Here is a 13735-nt window from a genome sequence, read left to right as displayed (position 1 = left end):
CATATTATCTGCTCTTCCTTTGCCTGTAATGCAGAAAATCTTAGAGGCCATGGTACTGCTTCTTTACATTCCACAACTTGGAGCAGAACAATTCAGTGCTATATTTTTTGCTGAGTCATTGCTTAGAATGGGGGAGCTGTAGCAGGAAAAAAAACATCTAAAAGGTAGTCTGTAAAGTGTGTCTTTTCTGATACTTGTGTCTAGTGTATCTGACAATACGCTAAAGGTTAATACACTTTTACCTCTGTGAAGAACAATGGAGAGTCACAACATTGTAGCAGCTAGCTCCTAAGGGCCTACTTCATTTTGCAAGTCCAAGAATAATAGAAAATTAGGGTTGGATGGGAACTGAGGAAGTCATCTATTCCAACCCCCTGCTCAAAGCAGGACCATCCCCAACTAGATCATCCCTCCTGAAGGTTTGTCAAGCCTGATCTTAAAAACCAACAGGGATGGAGCTTCTACCACCTCTCTGGGTAACCTGTTCTAGTGTTTTACTACCCTCTGAGTGAGAACATTTTTCCTAATATATAATTGAAGCTTCCCCTGCTGCAACTTGAGACAGTTGTTCCTTGTTCAGTCATCTGCCACCACTGAGAACAGTCTAGCTCCATCCTCTTTTGAATCCCCTTTAGGTAGATGAAGGCTGCTATTAAATCCCCTCTGTCTCCTCTTCTCTAGACTAAATAAGCCCAGTTCCCTCAGCTTATCCTCATAAGTCATGTGCCCCAGCCCCTGAACCATTTTTGTTGCCTGCCGCTGGACTCTCTCCAGTTTGTCCACATCCTTTCTGTAGTGGGGGGCCCGACAGTACTCCAGATGTGGCTTCAGCAGTAATGGATAGAGGGGAATAATTACTTCCCTTGACCTACTGGCATCACACCTACTAATCCAGCCTAGTATGCTGGTTGCCTTCTTGGCAACAAGGGCACACTGCTGGCTCATATTCAGCTTATTGTCCACTGTAACCCCCAGGTCATTTTCTGCAGAGCTGCTGCTCAGCCAGTCAGCCCCCAGTCTCTACCTGTTCATGGGATTGTTCTGTCCTAAATCAGGACTTTGCACTTGTCCTTGTTGAAACTCTTGAGATTTCTTTTGGCCCAATCCTCCACTTTGTCTAGGTCACTCTGAATCCTAACCCTACCCTTCAGCATATCTACTACTCCCCACAGCTTGGTGTCATCTGCAAACTTGCTGAGGATGCACTCCATCCTATCTTCCAGGTCAGTGATGAAGATATTGAACAATACTGGCCCCAGGACTCACCCCTCTGGCACTCCACTTGATACCGGGTGCCGACTAGATGCTGGGCTATTGATTACTAGTCTCTGAGCCCAATGCTCCAGCCAGTTTTCTATCCACTTAACAGTCCATTCATCCAGCTGGTACTTCCGTAGCTTGCCTGCGAGAATGTTGTGGGAGATGGTATCAAAAGCCTTGCTAAAATGAAGGTGTGCCACATCTACCAGTCTCCCTGCATACACAGGACCGGTCACCTCATCATAGAAAGCAGTCAGGTTGGTCAGGCATTACTTGTATCTGGTGAATCCATGCAAGCTGTTCCTAATCATTGTGTTCTCCTCCAAGTGCTGAGAAATGGATTCTTTGAGGATCTTCTCTCTAATTTTTCCAGGGACTGAGGAGAGGCTGACTGGTCTGTAGTTCCCTGGATCCTCCTTTTTCTCTTTCTTAAACATGGGCACTGTGTGTGCCTCTCCTGATCACCATGAGTTTTCAAAGATGATAGCCAGTGGCTCTGCAGTTACATCAGCCAACTCCCTCAGCACCCTCAGGTGCATCCTAGCTGGCCCCATAGACTTGTACACATCCAGCTTCTCAAACAGTCCCTAACCTGTTCTTTTGCCACTGTTGGCTGCTCACCTCTTCCCCAAACTGTGCTGCCTGGTGCAGTAGTCTGGGATCTGACCTTGCCTATGAAGAAATAGGCATTGAGTACTTCAGCCTTTTCTGTATTGTTTGTCACAAAGTTGCCTCCCCCATTCAGTAAGGGACCCACACTTTCTCTAATCTTCCTTTTGCTACTGACATACTTGTAGAAACCCTTCTTGTTACCCTTCACATCCCTTGCTAGCTACAGTGCCAATTGCTCTTTGGCCTTCCTGACTTCGTTCCTGTATGCCCAAGCAATATTCTTATATTGTTCCCTAATTATTTGTCCAAGTTTCCACTTCTTATAAGCTTTGTTTTTGTGATTTAGTTTATTGAAGAGTTCCCTGCTCAGCCAACCTGGTCTTCTGCCATATTTGCTAGTGTTCCTACACTCTCAGTACGGCTTCTTTAAGTACAGCCAGCTCTTCTGGACTCCTCTTCCCCTCAGAGTAGCCTCCCAGGGGATCATGCCCATAAGTTTCCTTAGCATGTCAAAGTCTGCTTTTCTGAAATCCAGGGCCCTTACTCTGTTACTCTCCATCCTTCCTTTCCTTAGTATCCTGAACTCAATCAATCAGTGCTGCCCAAGTTGCCATCCACTTCTACATTCCCCAGCAATTCTTCCTTGTTTGTGAGCAGCAGGTCAAGAAGAGTATGGCCCCTAGTTGGTTGCTTTAGCACTTTACCAGGAAGTTGACCCCAGTATTCTTCAAAATCTTCCTGGATTGCCCATGCACTGCTGTATTGCTTTTCCAGCAGATGTTAAGGTAATTGAAGTCCCACATGAGAACCAGGGCCTGTGATCTGGAAACATCTGCTAGCTGTTTGAAGAAAGCCTTATGCACCACTTCTGCCTGGTCTGGTGATCTATAGCAGACCCCCACTGTGATGAAAGGTGCCTACTTGTGGCCCTTCACCATACTGGGCTGCCACTTCGTCTAGGGCAGTCTGTGCTGTTTTGCCTGCCACAACTTGTTGGGTTACCTGTTGTAATAAGCGGGAGGCTGCTCATTTAATACCTTGATGCTAAGGGGTTTACACTTGGCTCTGACCTTCCCTTACTGTGTCCCATGCCTCACAGATGGCATCATAAGTTGATTATAACACCAGTTCAGGGCTGAGCTACCATCTTCCCCTTGGTGGGCCTCTATCATCCTCTCTTGCATGCTGCCCCCTCTCATAGGGCCTCTTTCATACTGCCCCTTACTGGGCCACTCTCAAATCCACCTGGCTCCGTGACCTTCAGGTTTTGCTATTCACTCTCTGGCTGGCCCACATGCAATTGTTCAGGGGCCACTGTGTACCCGAATCTACGCAGCCACTGGCCTTATGCCTGAGCTGAACTCAGCTACTAGCCCCTTTTTGGGCCACATACTTCTGCCCACTTGCTGTTGCCCCCAGGGTCTTACATCCCCTGGGCTCAGGTTCCTCACTCTAGGCGTGCCTGGCCCCACTACCTTCAGGGTCTTAAACCCCCATGGGCTCAAGTGCCTTTCCATAGGCCTGCCACCTCACTCTCTACTCTGTGACCCACTGAGTAGTGGGGGCTGGGTATATAAGGTGCCTCTACCCACCTTTCACTGGGGAGGCAACTGGCCTGGCACTGGGGAGCTGCCCCACCACAGGCAGCCTCACCAGGCCATCCTTCCCACGCAGGGTGAAGTTTTCAGTCATATCCAGGAGCTTCCTTTCATCCCCATAGCTCCTGTCCTTACCACTAATGTGTTCCTGAGCAGCTGCTTAGCTGGGTGGTGTCTATCCGGCTGCCGGCAGCAGACTGCTGCTTCAGGCCTGAAAGCCTGGATCTAAAATGGAGGATGCTCAGCCCCCTCCTCCACTCCCAGGGTGCCCCTGCAGTCATGAGACTACTTCATCACCCAGGCACACACCTGCCAGCTGCCCTGATGTCTGCTCTGGCCCTTAAAGTGACAGGCACTCAAAGGTACTCTGTCACACCCACCATGACATCACCCTTGTTGCTCTCCCCTCTAACCTTAACCCAGAGTCTTTCAAGAGGCCTGTCTCCAGTTTCATACTGGAGCAATCATATGGCTCCTTTACATAAAATGCAACTCCTGCTCCTCTTCTCCCCTGCTTCTCCCTGAATAGTTTGTACCCAGCCATGACAGTGCTCCAGTCATGTGACCTCCCATCAAGTCTCTGTTATTCTGATCATGTCATAGTTCTGTGACTGTGCAGGGACTTCCAACTCTTCCTGCTTGTTTCCAAGGCTCCATGCATTTGTGTGCAGGCATCTGAGGTAGCTAGACAATTGTTCTGATTTCTCAAGAAGAATGAAAGAATCTCCCCTGTTGTCCTCTCTGGCTTGCTCTTCCAGGTCTCCTGCTTCCCTACTTACCTGAGTGCTTTGGTCTCCATCCCCAGGTGAATGTAGTTTAAAGCCCTCCTCATTAGGTTAGTGAGCCTTTCTGTGAAGATGTGTGTACCTCTCTTCATCAGGTGAGTCCCATGTCTTCCCAGCAATCCTTCTCCTTGGAACAACACCCACGGTCGAAGAAGCCAAAGCCTTGCTGGTGACACTAACTGTGCAGCTAAGTGCTGATCTGCAGGATGCACCTGCTCTTGTCTGGGCCCTTTCCCTTGACTTGAAGGACTGATGAGAACACAGCCTGAATCTCAGACTCCCTCACCTTTGCACCCAGAGCCCTGTAGTCACTTTTGATATGCTCAGGGTCTCTCCTGGCTGTGTCATAGATGCTTGCATGGATGAGCAGCATGGGGTAGTAGTCAGAGGGTCGGATGAGCCTTGGTAGTCCTTCCATGACGTCTTGGATCTGGGCTCTGGGCAAGTAGCAGACTTTCTGAGACAACAGGTCAGGTCAGTGGATGGCTCCCTCCATCCCCTGCAGAAAGGAGTCTCCAATCACCACCACCTGTAGCTTTTTCTTGGTGGCTGTCATTCCTTCCCCCCTTGGTGAGATATCATATGCTGTCTTTTGTTCCTTCTTCGTGTAGGTCATACACTGTTTGATAATCATAGGTAACAGGCTTTTTAGAATACGCAGTCTCAATTAACATTTTCCTGGAGTTTCCTTATTTGAGAGAAGATGAATCCTTCTGAATTTACTTAAGACGGGTGATAAAGGGTAAAAAAGATTAATTTAATATTTTTGTCTTTTTTGACTGGCAGAGAGGTGAGTATCCTTTTCCTATTGGTGTTTGCTTTATATAGTGCAGAAGAGAAGGACAGAAAATACATAGCCTGCATTCCTGTCATTGACTAATCTGGAATAGATTGGGTATGGAAGAGCCAAATGTGGTTACAAGACAGGAAAAAATGGCCCATGAATTTATTCATGCTGCCACCCACAGCCACATGCAAGTCAGTTTTTCCAGCCTAAAGTTGGACAAACTCATTCTGTGCTACTGCATGTGAAATGTTAGAAGGAACTGAGACTTGGGAATTAGGAGGAAAAATTATTGCATGATATAAACCAGGGCTGTCAAGTGGGGGCCACATACTGTGAGGGGGACAGGGCTTCCCAGGCTTTATGCCATGCATGCATGTGGGTGCTACCCCTCCCCACAACTGCATGTGCATGAGTACTCCCTCCACCCCCTCCAACCTGCACGCACATCCACTGCACTGTGGGCATGTCCACACAAGATGTTTACTGCAGTTGCCTAATTACCTTTGCAGTAAACGTCATCTGGGTGTCTATATGTATGGCCCTATTAGGTTGCAGGAAACTAATAAACTGCGCGGCAAGTTAGTACTTATATGTACTTGTACTTACTGTATTTACAAGTATTAACCTGTTGTGGAGTTTATCAGTTTCCTGCAACCTAATAGGGCTACACACATAAACACCCAGATGTATTTACAAGTACTAACCTGCTATGGAGTTTATTTGGTTATGGAATTTTTTTTTTTTTTCATGCACAGCAGCACGTATATAGATGCTGACCTGGCTGGTTGGGGCAGGAGGGTGCTTCAGTGTGGGGCTATCTGCCAGCTAGCCCTACACTGAAGCATCCTCGTGCCCCAGCCAGCTCCTCTGCAGCATGTCAAGTCAGGTTGGAGCAGTTCTAGGCTGGCAGACTGATGCCCTGGGCCCCTTGCCAGCCAGGACTGCTCTGATCCAGCTCAACATAAGGAAAAACTTCTTTACCGTCTGAGTCTCCAGAGTCTGGTATAGATTTCCCCCAGAAGTGGTGCAAGCACCTACTCTGGATACCTTTAAGAAACATTTGGATGCTTATCTTGCTGGGGTGATCTGATCCCAGCTGACTTCCTGCCCCATGGGTAGGGGGCTGGATCTTGAGAGGTCCCTTCCAGCCCTAATGTCTGTGAAAGGTATGAAACATGTTGTGGTCCCACATGCATGTGTAAATGTGGTGCCTGGGAGCAATAAACTGTGGTGAAGTTTATTGTTGTGCATTAATATGCACATGTAGATGTGTCCACTGTGTATCCTGCCTCTCCTTCTGTTGTCTGGCCACAGGCTTCGCTAGTGCACTGTGCCACACAGATAGGTATTCCAGGTCTCCAGCTTCCCTGGCACTGTAGGCCTGCCCTCTAGCTAGCCCCTGGGTTGAGAGCATGCAGCAAAAGCTGGAGGAGGGAAGGGGGATCCCTGAGATCCTTGCTGCTGCTGCAGCCAGAGTGATAACCCCTGAGAGCCATATGTTAACCCCTTGTGGGTTGCATGCAGCCTGTAGGCTACCAGTTGGAGTAGCATCTAGGGAGGAAAAATGTCCAGCACACCTACAGCCTAGGAAATGACCTGCTGGGTGGCACGGAAGTGGAAAGGGATCTTGGAGTCCTAGTGGACTCCAAGATGAACATGAGTTGGCAGTGTGACGAAACCATCAGAAAAGCCAATGGCACTTTATCGTGCATCAGCAGATGCATGACAAATAGGTCCAAGGAGGTGATACTTCTCCTCTATCGGGCACTGGTCAGACCGCAGCTGGAGTACTGCGTGCAATTCTGGGCGCCGCACTTCACGAAGGATGTGGATAATCTGGAGAGGGTCCAGAGAAGGGCCACTCGTATGGTTAAGGGCCTGCAGGCCAAGCCCTACGAGGAGAGACTAGAGAAACTGGACCTTTTCAGCCTCCGCAAGAGAAGGTTGAGAGGCGACCTGGTGGCTGCCTATAAGTTCATCAGGGGGGCACAGAAGGGAATTGGTGAGTATTTATTCACCAAGGCGCCCCCGGGGGTTACAAGAAATAATGGCCACAAGCTAGAAGAGAGCAGATTTAGATTGGATATTAGGAGGAACTTCTTCACAGTTCGAGTGGCCAAGGTCTGGAACAGGCTCCCAAGGGAGGTGGTGCTCTCCCCTACCCTGGGGGTCTTCAAGCGAAGGCTAGATGTGTATCTAGCTGGGGTAATGTAGGCCCAGCACTCTTTCCTGCTTATGCAGGGGGTCGGACTCAATGATCTATTGAGGTCCCTTCCGACCCTAGCATCTATGAATCTATGAAAATGTCCTGCCATGATATAAAGTGAAGACCTTGCTGGGGTTGTTTGACCCCAGTACTCTTTCCTGCCATGGCAGGGGGTCAGACTAGATGATCTGTTCAGGTCCCTTCTGACCCTAGAAACTATGAAACTATGAAAGTGAGAATGGACACCTTTTGAGAGTTGAAATAGCAGAGGAGGCTGTGGGAAAGTTAAAATGAATTAAGTCCATTTTAAAAAAATAATTTTTGGAATTTTAAGTTGTGCATATAAAGCACTCTGAAATGTGGTGTAGACTACAAGTGTTTTAAGTAGTGTTGCCAACTCTTAAAACTTTACCATAAGTTTCATAATACTTGGTGTTTGAACACCAGTTCCTAGAATCAAATAATTGTGTGATAATGTAATTTATATTTTTAAAAAGGAAGTTTCCGTTCTAATAATTTCAGAGAGAAGTTGGGACATATGACCCAGGTGCTCCTAAATACCAGAAAACAAATATCTCCAAATGTATTTTTTTTAAATTTAATGATCTTTAAATTATGCTTGTGATTTTTGGGGGCTATTTCATGATTTGTGAATCATGCCTCAGGTTGGTAATACCTCTTACATTTTTCTGATTTTCGTCATCAATCAATACTTGATGTTATTTGACTTCTTGAATTAATTGTTGCTGGGAAACTTAGCAAAACATTAAACTATCACCATGTTTGAATAAAGCAGGAATAAAATCACAAACAACCCTATTGAGGACTTAAGCATGGTCCAAAATTTTTAAAAACCTCCCCTCCAATTCTTTTGGGCATCCATTCAGCAAAGCACATTATCATGGACACAATCCTATCTCTATTCAGCAAAGCAGTTTCAGCATGTTTTTAATTATAAGTATGTACCCAAAATGTTTTGCTCAGAAACTTGAAAATCTGGTGTCTGAGTGACAGCTGATTTTTTCTGAAACTCTGGCCCTTAATATTTGCCTTGTTTTATTTTTAATGTTTAAATCTGAAAAATGTATAAAATAAGTACTAACTTTCCTCCCCACCTCCTCCTCCCTGCCCTACCAACACTGGTGAAAAGTGTATGAAAATAATGTGCTGTTGGTTACATGTACTTTGACACCCCATACACATGCAAACCTGCCTGTCCATAGGCAAATTTAGGTTCTGAGAACATCCAAAAACTTGGAAATGACAAGGGGATAATTTTTTGTCTTTATTTTAATCTGTGATATATGGTAATGGAATACCTCAGGGTGTGGAATATGCATGCTTTCAGTCATGGATACAAGTCCTTTAGTACACTATAAAGTGTCTTATAACTAGTTAAGAATGTAAAATTGCAGTACATATATATTTTTACAACACACATTTTTCAAGTAAATTGTCTCAATAAATTTTGTTATTCTGTGAAAAAGTGAGAGTGCCATTGTGAATGTGGAGCATCTCTCAGACTCAGCACATTTTTACAATTTGGCACTAAACTCATTTTCTTACCATTGCTTTTGACCTCAGTATTTTTCTGCCATTTCTATCTTTCTAAAGTAACATGTGGATATCTTTATACATATCCTGTTTAGTTTTTTCTGCCAAAAATAACTAGTACCAGATTGTTTTGTAATCACAATTTAAAAATTTTTATTCTAATTTAGCATGTCTTGATCAAAGCTTGTAATGCTAATGGCCTGATTACTTTTGAGTAATAAATGGGTTCAGTTTATTTTTTAGTCATGCTTTCAGACATCTTTGTATAAAGGATGATGAATAAGAGCTGACAATATTTTAATTTAAAAGACACAGTTTTATGATGATTCTAAATTGTGAAAACAAGTTTTGTGTTGTGGTTTATAACTACAGGAAATGCAGCTCTTGATTGTTATTTTCTATTTCTTAATAATATAGACAAAATTAAAACTTTGATTTTAATTAAAGTATTTCAAATATTCACAGTTACCCCTTTTTTCTGTACATCATGTACATTCTTTTACATATTAAAAAAATCATGATGCTGTAAGCAAAGTCAGTTTTAATCAGAACTGGTGTATGCATTACGAATTTGGCTCAGTCTGTTTAACACATTCTGTTATAGAAAAAGCAGACGTGTTCCTTGCATCACACAAAGCCCTTTTTGCAGGGTAATTAGGAAACTTCAAACCATTTTTATTTTACACAGTGTAAGGCTCACAGTGCATCAGTCTTGTTGACAGTGTTTTCTGGATTATTCCTATGTTCTCATATATTCCAACATATGTTGACTTTGACTATCATTTGTTGATACTGTATGGAAGGACGAGCAGTTTTTTTGAAAAGCAGCTTTGACAATGCATATGTACTGGCATTCATTTTTAGTGCTGCAAATTTTGGGGAAATTTGCAGTGTTAGAAATTTTCATGATGGACCTGCGCTCGCCTATTACCTACACCTTCCTCAAACCAGCGTCACAAACCTGTCTCTTATCTCTCCTTTAAGATACCTTAAGGAAGTTATGAGACACTGGGTATGGATAGACATTACATTTCTAGCAGGAAAAATGCTGCTCTCCTGCTAGAAAGAGGAGGAGGAGTCGAGTAAATACCAGGGAAGGCAAGGGGAGCAGCGTCTGCTCAGTTCCTTCAAGCTGTGTGCATATTTTTCATTAATCTAGTGCTTCCCTTTGATCTGTTTGCATCTTTCCCCCATCCCCCTTTCCCCAGCTGCTATTAGTCATTGTCCCACTGTTAGTCAGTGATACATTAGTCTGATATTTGTCTCACTTTTCACTTACTAATTTTTAAGTTCCCTGTTCCATTCTGTTCAGAGAGTATTTATTGGCTCTCAGGTGCGTAGCACTGATAGGGTCTGAGGAACAGACTTTCACTTGGAATTGACCCTGTAGGAAGATGTTTTATAGGAAAGGATATTTTCTAGAACAAATTGCTTCCCTTGTTTCTGAAGTCAGAGAAGCTTCTACACACAAACTCAACATGAAGAGGCTCCATGCAGGCTAGCATCAAGCTGAAGAGTAAGAACCTGGAGGTATTTGCTACATGTGGTTCTTTCTATCTCTTGGTGCTAGGTACAGCTGATTCCTAGCAACACTAAGGGACTTGCATAGCTAGAGAACAGAACAGAACAGGCTGCTTTATGAATTCCCTAGTGATAAACAGTTTTTTCCTACTCTTTCAGAAGGTCAGCTCCATCGTGTTCTGTATGTGAATTTATCCCTCTGGAGCATGGGATTATAGGGCCACAGTTCTTAAAATGAAGTCAGAATTTTAGAGTTTATATCATGTCCTATCATGCAACATCCATGCAGAAGTGCTACTCGCTAAAAGTTGTGAAGTTACATGAGGTCTTAACCCAAAATTTTATGTAATTAAAGAATAATTAAAACTTTCTGGGCTAGATACCCCAATTGGTAGTACTGATTATACCAGCTGAGAACCAGCACATTTTTGTTATTAATTTCCTCATAACATTGTAATCTTACAGGAAAGAGCACTAGTGAAAAAATGGATTATTACTGATAAAAAAAATTACAAATGAAAAAATGGATCATTTCACTTTCTCCTATGGTCCTGGATCATTCTATTTTTATAATGGAAAATGATACATCTGTTCAAAAGCTATCTATTTTTCAAGGCTAGATAGGTAGCAACTCTTTCAGAAAACCTTTGTGTATACTCGGAACAGGAATACTTGAAACAGCAAAAGAAGAATGGAACTGGAAACTGCAAGTCCCTACTTAATGTTTCATAGAAATTTTTCCTGTAAAAAGGGTAATGATGTGAGGGGAGGCAAGGAATTCAGCTGAAACAATTATGAAATCTCCCCCGCGCTACCTACTGTCTAGAGTGGCACAGCAGGGGCAGGAGGAGGAGCCACTGGAGGTGGGGGGAGCTAAGCAGTACCCAGGGGGCTGGCTGCAGCTGCACTGGGAGCAGTCCTGTGGGGAAGCTCTGCGCACTGGCCAGTATGCAGCCATAGGTGGGTGTGGGCAGGAGTGCAGCGCAGGCTGCTCTGGCTGAGAGTGGGTGTGGCTTGGCCCTGTGCAGAACGCTGTGGGGGCACCCATGGGCTGGATGCAGTCAGTTGGCAGTGCCCATCTGTGGGCCAGGGCTGGACCATGGGCCATATTTTGTCCACCCCTGGTATACCTCAAACTAATGCCATGACTGTCCTGGTTGTTCTATCTTTTTAGGCATTGGTCCTGATTTTTCATTGCTTCTAACTAATTTAAAGGAGCTAAGAATTTGTCTGAGTACCCAGACCTCAGACTACCTCCATGAGCTGGCCAGTCCCAGATAGGAACTAATCATTCGCAATATTTCAGTTTCATTGCTGTCATATCCTTAAACTTACAATTATATCCTGTATTTGTAAATTCTGATTTTAACTGGTGGAAAAAGATTTGTAAGCTATTTTACTTGCTGTCAGTTTAGCTGTTAGAAACAAAATTGAAATGGATAATATACTAAAATATTTGGTATATCTGTTTTCTCATCCACAGTTTGGGGTTTTGGATTCCTGGCCGTGACTATCATTAGTCTTGCATCACTTCTGGGATTGGTCTTAACTCCTCTCTTAAAGAAACCATATTTCCCCAAGATTTTAACATATTTTGTGGGCTTGGCCATTGGGACTCTCTTTTCTAATGCAATTTTCCAGCTCATCCCAGAGGTAAGGAAGGAGTCTCATTGTTTATGGCACTTGCATGTTTCCCAAGTATAGTGATTTGTGAAGTGTGGGCTCTGATCTGCTAGAAAGTTGTGAGCAGATTTCAGGGGGTCCTGAAATCATGGGAAGTTACAAACAAGTTCCTTGTGACAAACCCCACTCATCAATGGTGACAGTAGTCCCTGTTAAACAGGTTCAGGACAGGACAAGGCCCCTGCACAGCCAAGCTTCACCTCCCATTGTGCACTTGTGGAGAGATGCAAACAATGCCGTGCATCACCAAGGTGTATCCTCTCTATAAACTAAAAACTTCAAACTCAGCTAACGAGGAGGTTATTTTTTGGCTTTGTGGATTTGCATTCGCTAATAAATAAAATAAATAGAACATCATTTGTATGGTGAAACAGGTAGGGTGTCCCTACATTTTCCTTTCTTGTACCATGGGATAGGTTGAGGGCCACTGTACTATAATATGCTTTTCTTCCCGGAGAAAGAAAGAAATGCTTTAGAGTAAATCCAGCCTGGTGTAACTGAATGGAATATACTTTTAATAGTATTGAAGTTAGCCAGTTTTGAAGCTAATCCACTGCCCCTTGCATGTAATAGTCATTGGATAAAGAGCAGCACAGAGGGGGAGTTTCTGTGCAGGTGGGAGGCAGGGGCTGAAGCTAGTACCCCAAGCTTGTTTCCTTCTTTGTTCTCTGAGCCACATATTTTCCCACTTGCTCTCTTCCTCTCAGGCCTTCATATTTCCCACTCTTGGTTGCCCAGGTAGTCAGGTTCAAAAGGAGCACCAGAGAGAGGCTTGGATTATGTCTAACCTGGTGTGTGGTAATCAGAACACTGTGCTGGGAAGAGTGAGATGTAGGTTCAAATCCCTTCTGGGAAAAGGAAGCCTAGAATCTGGCTCTCCAGGTTCTGGGTGAGGGTCTTCCTCCTCCTCCTCTAGAGTCTACTATCGACTAGTCAAGTTGTTTTTGGCTTACTGCATGTTCTTAATTTAGGTGCAAGGTGTCTCTAGAATGGGCATGCATACATAGACATGTAGCCGTCCAGCCAGGGCTTAACCTACTGCTCATATATGCTCTATGCTGGATTTTTGGTTGTAGCTGTGTTGGTCTGAGGACATAGGCAGGCAAGGTTCTTTGAGTAAATGTGATTAGTTTTTATTAGACCAACTGAGTAGTTGGAAAAAAGTTTTTAGCTAGCTTTCAGGCGCTGTTACCCTTCTTCAGGCAGAGTGAGTCTCTGCTGTTCTGAGACTCCAAGAAATGAGAGAAGCTAAAAGTGTGGCAAGATGTCAGTGAGAATGTAAATAGATCGAAATTAGGCAAACAAATGGTAAAGCAGAGAGGTAAAGCAAGAGAGGGGAGGGGAAAGAGAAAGAGAGCCGGGGAAAAAAGGCTAAAGGGAGACATTACAGTGATAGAATACAAGGTGGAAAAGAGGCTGTCAGTGAAAAAGAATAGTTGGAGATCAGGAAAACGAATGAGAGAAGCTCAAAGTATGAGAGGATATAGTGAAAATATAAATAGGTAGAAAGGAGAAACAAAAGGTAAAGCACGTGGAAAAAAGGCCTCTTTCTTACCCTGTATTACTTCTGTAATATTTCCCTTTGGCCTTTTTTTTTCCCTGACTCCCTATGCCTGAAGAAGTGTGACTGCACCCGAAAGCTTGTTAAGAACTTTTCCCCAAGTACTTAGTTGGTCTAATAAAAGGTATTGTATCTACTCAAAGAACCTTGCCTGCCTGTGTGCTCTAT

The 13735-nt window shown here is 44.2% G+C and overlaps 1 protein-coding gene across 1 annotated transcript in view; it reads left to right on the top strand.

Moving 5' to 3' along the window:
* The window catches only part of SLC39A8 (solute carrier family 39 member 8), a 44538-nt gene that overhangs the window by 14556 nt on the left and 16247 nt on the right, over nt 1-13735 (top strand). The window contains exon 3 of the mRNA XM_090031888.1: nt 11807-11976. Within this exon, the coding sequence (XP_089888014.1) occupies nt 11807-11976 (170 nt within the window). The remainder of the gene's footprint in view (nt 1-11806; nt 11977-13735) is intronic.

Source organism: Crocodylus siamensis, chromosome 2 (assembly GCF_052110815.1).
Source record: "Crocodylus siamensis isolate JL-2025a chromosome 2, ASM5211081v1, whole genome shotgun sequence".
NCBI classification, from domain to species: Eukaryota; Metazoa; Chordata; order Crocodylia; family Crocodylidae; genus Crocodylus; species Crocodylus siamensis.
Note: the sequence above shows the minus strand (reverse complement) of the source record. Positions and strands in the feature narration are given on the sequence as shown.